At 41.6% G+C, this 6,000-nt stretch overlaps 2 protein-coding genes across 7 annotated transcripts in view; one reads left to right on the forward strand and one right to left on the reverse strand.

Moving 5' to 3' along the window:
* Nucleotides 1-6,000, reverse strand: part of LOC116692455 (rho-related GTP-binding protein RhoA-C) — a 732,216-nt gene that overhangs the window by 494,620 nt on the left and 231,596 nt on the right. The window lies entirely within an intron of this gene.
* nav1a (neuron navigator 1a) overlaps nt 1-6,000 on the forward strand; it is an 86,191-nt gene that overhangs the window by 3,393 nt on the left and 76,798 nt on the right. For all 6 annotated transcript variants that reach the window (XM_032520709.1, XM_032520707.1, XM_032520708.1 and 3 more), the window contains exons 2-4: nt 128-310; nt 3,765-4,648; nt 5,889-5,980. In XM_032520709.1, the coding sequence (XP_032376600.1) occupies nt 3,771-4,648; nt 5,889-5,980 (970 nt within the window). In that variant the 5' untranslated portion in view covers nt 128-310; nt 3,765-3,770. The remainder of the gene's footprint in view (nt 1-127; nt 311-3,764; nt 4,649-5,888; nt 5,981-6,000) is intronic.

The raw sequence follows: 6,000 nt of genomic DNA on the forward strand, positions 1-6,000 counted from the left end.
TGAGAAATGCCGTTTTCCTGCTAAAAGATGAGAACACTGATTTAATCAAAGAAAGTGACTTTGAAAATGAGTCACTTTGGCACGGGGTCCCCTGATTGGCTGACAATGTAGTTCCTGTTTGACACAGCTTCCTGTCTCTGTGAATGGTAAGGCACTCTGGACCAATGGAAGGGCAGTGCTGAGGATGCAACAGTAATCCAGGAAAAAATAGCCCATTGTTCCTGGGATGTCGGAGAAGTGTGACCACCCTCCTGCCGGCTCTGGCTGCTCATTCTAACCGCACACTAAGGACCCAGTACCCCACTGAGAGGTAAGACACTCGTGAAACAGCAAATCTGGAACATGACATTTCATAAGCTGTTTATGAAGTTTTTCATGTTATTCTTATTCTGTTTTGACTTCTAAGAAAACTGAGCCTTTCCAGGAATTCTAACAGCACATTGGAATGCTTTTGCACCACTGTTTGTCACTAGCATACTGAAAGATGATTCACGACAGCACATTATTGCTGTTGTTTTGTTGTTTTGGTTGTTGTCTTTATAGAGGTAATAACATTAATTTATTGACTTTCTAGGCTGGGTGACACACACGCACACACACAAAAACACACACAGGCACTGCTAATGTCCTTCAGCTCACAGACAGAGAGGCCTGTGTTACCACCTCATTTATTGATTTTGCGATGAGTCAGAGGGTTTTCATCACAAGGGTAAGGGTGCGTATGTGAGAGAGAGAGAGTGTCTGTCTCTCTCTCTCTCTCTCTCTCTCTCTCCAGAGAAGGTATGCATTTTCCTTTACACAGAGGTACAGTAACTCAATTCAGGTTGAGTATGTCATGGGACACGGGCTAAAATTGTGTAACATGATTATGAAGTTAGAAGCAAGCATTTAACATCCTTTTTTCTGGTTACAGAAAGTACACACTTGACCTGCTATGTTTTATGATCTTTTTTAAGATTTGTTTTTGGGCATGTTAGGCCTTTAATTGACAGGACAGTTGAAGACATGAAAGAGGGGGGAATGACATGAAGCAAAGTGCCATAGGTTGTAGTCAAACCAGGGCCCGTTGCGTCAAGGAGTAAGCCTCTATATATCGGCGCCCGCTCTACCAACTGAACAATCTGGGCGCCCAGGTGAAAAATGTTTTTAATCACCTCATATACTGTAGGTCACCTCCTGATTATGTGGAGATAGATAGGAAATCAGACAGAATAGACTAGTGAAGGAATGAGTTCCTGCTGCTGCTGTTGCACACAATTCCCAGCAGATGTCAGTACCATCCTTGCAGTGTAACTGAGAGAACTAGTCAAATGCTTTAAATGAGCATTTGTCCATACATTTGCTCAGCCAATTATCATTACATTCATTTGAGACAAAAAAAACTGAAATTATCTATATGTTTTTGTTACTATGTTTTAGTCACCATGCGAAATGCATGACATTTTCCAAAAGTTTACTTGATTTTTAGTTATTTCTACTTAAAAACCTAAATATTAGAAGTACTAGTCTGAATCTATGAATGTCCCAGAAACACCAACGCATATGATATAATTAGAGGTTTGCATTTATGGTATTAAGCAAAACTGCAAATTGATCAGTCACTTTATTGTTAACTGACAACAATTTCTATAACTGACTCATGGCTGGTTTCAGCCTCAGTCAAAACCAGCCTAAACCAAACCAAATGTCTACTCTGTCACATGTTTGTTCTTCCTGTAGACTTTTGAAGTGTATTTAAACAGGAATTAGTTTACATGCTCTATATTCTATACTGAAACAAATTTTCTGTTTTACCTTCAAACCAACAATCTAACTTTAGTCTGAACACATGAAACATCGCCTTATGCGTGAGGGTATCAGACCGAAACTTGATTCACCAGTTTTTAACCCGCTTACAGGTACTGCTTTTGTCAGCAAAAATGTCGTTTTGTGTCTTTTTGTGGATGTACTGTATGTAAACACAGACAACCCCACCACCAGCGGAGCCTCGGTTTGTCCTTGCGTGGGCTGCAGTAGTACTGGTATGACCCCGCTGCCTGTATCCCCAGAGAATAGCCAATTTCCATACAGATAGACACAGAGCTGGACCGCACCTGTGATCTTGGAAATCCTAGCAAGAATTTTTAAGAGAAATTTAGGGAATAGAAATGAGCTGAACGCAGGATGGATGATCACATCTGTCTTTGTTTACCTTCCACTGCATCATTGCTTCTGTATGCTGCTGTGCAGGTCTTCATTAGCACTAAGTCAACTATGATTGAGCACAAAATCCTTGGTCCTTGGTAAAATACCAAAATTGTAATTAATACCAAAATTCTCTATTTTCTGTATCAGTATGTCTGATATTATAAATACATGTAAGGAAAGTGTCCTAAAGATAAGCTAACATTTTTTAAAATAAAAACTGAAATGTTATTTTGAGGTATGTTTTGAGTTTTTAAGCTCAAGCAGTTAATCTCTTTTTGCTGCAGGGATTCTTAAAATGACAGAGCTTTTGCTCATACTGCTGGGAAAATGTGTGTGTGTGTGTGTGTGTGTGTTAGCCACACTATGAGCAATACTGCAATAGAGGCTCTGTCAAATAATCAGGCATTTTCACAGGCTGGGCAATAATTCAATGTTGCATTTACACTTATTTATTCTTATTGAGTTGAAAAACTACCCTTTATAATACACTCAGTAACAAGTAATCTTCTAAACTTCTTAATAGAAAAAAATCTAAATAAAGTAAAAATAACAGGTAAAAAACAAACATTTTTATACACAAGTGAATCTACTTGGTCTCACTCCTATTTAATTAATTGCCTGTCATAATTGGAACTCAAAATGCAAGAAGTTATGTTATGTTGAGATATTGTTTACATGTTGAAATGACTAAATTAAATGTTTACCAAAAACTGACATGTCAAATCTGTTTCTCTCAGATGCTATGCTATGCTGTGATCCTTCTCATTCCACACATGCTGTTTCCTCCCTTTTCTCTCCCTACTTGCCTTTCTTCCGACCTCACAGCCTCCCATCCTCTTTTCTATCCAGCAGAGCAGCACAAGGTAGTTAAAGTATAAAACAGCACATGAAATGTTTCACTTGACCAACATTCACTGCGGTTTGTGTAGAACAGAAGGGAACAAAGAATATCAAGCTGACTTCTTGGGAGTTCTCGTGAGGATTATGTGTTTCTGAAAGGGTAACAGAAACAGTGAATATCTGGAATCAAAGCAAATCAGGTGAGAATGATGTCATACCTCCTCGGAAGCTGTAATTTGTGCGAGCAGTGTGTTTGGGCGATGATGTACAGTATGTCTCTGGGAGTCTTTGCAGGGGTGTATTTGAATTAATTATGTGGAGAAAATCAGTTATTGTAGAGCATAACGCTCTAAAAGCAGCCAGACGTTGCTGTGAGCATGTGACTGTGTGTGAATCTGTTTTTTTGTTTTTTGAACTCCCAGCAGGCAAGTTTGATCTATGCCTTGCCGAAAATAAGCTCAACTCGTGGTTTACCATGACTCAGTTTGTCATATGTGCTTGATTCACATGCCCACATACCATGGACGATTACCTTTCTCTGTTTACCTGATTGGATTAAACTTTAAATTAGATTTTAACACAGTTTAAGTAACCTCAGAATGAATAAAACTTTTTGGGTGGGCTTTTGTGGCTGATAGTCTCCTCCTGTGGATTTAGTTTAAAAGTAGACCACTAACATCAGAGTTCAATGCTTTGACTCATCATAGGTGTTTCTCTTCCTGTGTTTCTCCATTTAGGTCAGTATGAGTGTGGGAGTCAATCTTAAGTCGCCCCTCCGGGCTCCTCCATCATCCGGAATTCCCCTCCCACACAGCCTGTTGCCCCCCTCCCACAAAGCAGACACCCTCCACGGGGCTAGAGATCTACCCAAGCCCTCAATACAGACACCTAAACACACACCCACACACACTCCCACACACACACCCAGGCACTCTCCTTTACTTTGCCCACGGACTTCCAGCATCCCTGGGCCATCCTCCAGGGCCCCTAAGAGAGACACCGGCCTAAAGAGTCACCTCTTCCAGCGGATGGGAGCTCTACCTGCTCCCCAGGTGTCACGCTCCGCCTACAGCAGCCCGATAACCCAGCGCAGGGTACCAATGCCACACTCCAAGGACACGCTGGACCTTGGAAAACCTGCGCCGCCTCACGTCCGCACACAGTTTCCACATGATGGCAATCGCAACAGAAACACCCTCACCAATAAGAACCAAACATGGGGAACTAGCAACCTGCGTCCACCACTCCAGTTCAGAAAAGGAGACAACTCCAACTCTGTATTCATGCCACAACAAGAGGAGGAGCCTCCAGAAAACCACCCAGCCCAGTCCACCATGCCGAACAACGTCAACCTCCGCCCTTCTTTTGCTCAAATGAGCTACGAGCACACCATCAGAGGCCGCAGTGACTCCACCAGCCAATCAGACGAGGAGATGGGTACTCCTGAGGACAGCAGTCCGGCCTACTCTCCTTGTCCCCTGCCGCTGCCACCGATCACATTCTCCATGCCAGTTATGTCCAAGGTGGCTGTCAATATGCTGGATCAAAGCCTAGATAAGGAATCTACAGAGAGACACATACCTAGAGTCAACATGGCCACTGTGGCTCCCTTCAGCTACAGGTAAGTGGTGCACACTCACACACAAATACAACTGATACAACATTTTATGAAGACTTCCATTACGAGCGCCCAATTACTGACACCCATTGGAAAACCATTCTCTTGTCATTATCATATGATTACTGTCTCTCCTCATAGCAATTTATGATCCCTCTCTACTGATATACACACTTTGCCTCCCACTCTGGATACTAAAAACCAGCCCTAGAGCACTGTTGTGGCCATTTCAGTCTAATTCCTCTGTATCCTTTCCAGCAATAGTGGATCTCTTTGTGGTCGAGCCCTAGCGTATATTGCAGACTTACTGAAGCCGCACACTCCTCTGAGGTCGTTAAGGTCAGCTGACCAGCTACTCTTTGTTGTCCCTAGAACGCGGCTCAAAAATAGGGGAAATCAAGCGTTCTCAGGCTTTGGAATGACTTGCCTCTGCATGTCAGATCGGCCCCTAGCCTTCAGATTTTTAAATCACGACTTAAAACTCACTTTTATTCATTGGCCTTTAAACCAGCTTGAGAGTTGTATTCTGCATTTTATTTTTCTAGTCTGTTATTTGGATTAAATGTTTGTTTTGTTATTCGCTTACTTATAATCATGTTAATGACCAGCATTTTGGTCGACGTGTTTGTTTTAAATGTGCTTTACAAATAAAGTTAGATTGGATTGGATTGGATGTATGTGCAAGGATACACACACTCTTGGTGCTTTCTGGAGCAGAGCTGATTGTTAAAGTGTCCTCTTGATAGCCTCTGGCCTGACTCAGTTTATTGTTCTCTCTTACTCACACACACATAGTCTCTCACGATGTGGGATGAAAACAAGAAAAGAGTGAATCTAAGTTGGTAGGTAAAAATGTGTGACGTTACCGTGTCTGATGTGTGTGTCTGAGCGGTGTGTGGGGTTTTAGTTAAATGAATACATCCACAAAGAATGAATCAGGAAAAGCAGAAAAGTATATATATTGAATGTACAATACTTCATAAGATGAAGAACTAGAAAAATGCTTGAGCTTTTTTCTTTCTTTTATAAGGATGAATGAATCACAGTGCTTTGTGAATATGTGAATATTTCTATCTGTATGATTTGCATTTAAGGAAATCAATGTGACACACTAGGGGAAGATCATCAAGGTTTTTCTGCTGTCATACACTGGAGCTTGTGTGTTTGATTGTAGTGAGCGATATTTACATAAGTGATTTACATGCAGTAACGTGTGACGTTTGTGTTAATGATGTGTTTACAGGCTGCATGTGCAGGAGAGTGATTTTTCAGTGGACGAACTGAGTGACTGCTCTTCTGGATCCATAGAAGTCTGCTGTGATGACCTAACACTAGGTTCGACACACACACACACA

This window comes from Etheostoma spectabile, chromosome 7 (assembly GCF_008692095.1).
Source record: "Etheostoma spectabile isolate EspeVRDwgs_2016 chromosome 7, UIUC_Espe_1.0, whole genome shotgun sequence".
NCBI classification, from domain to species: domain Eukaryota; kingdom Metazoa; phylum Chordata; class Actinopteri; order Perciformes; family Percidae; genus Etheostoma; species Etheostoma spectabile.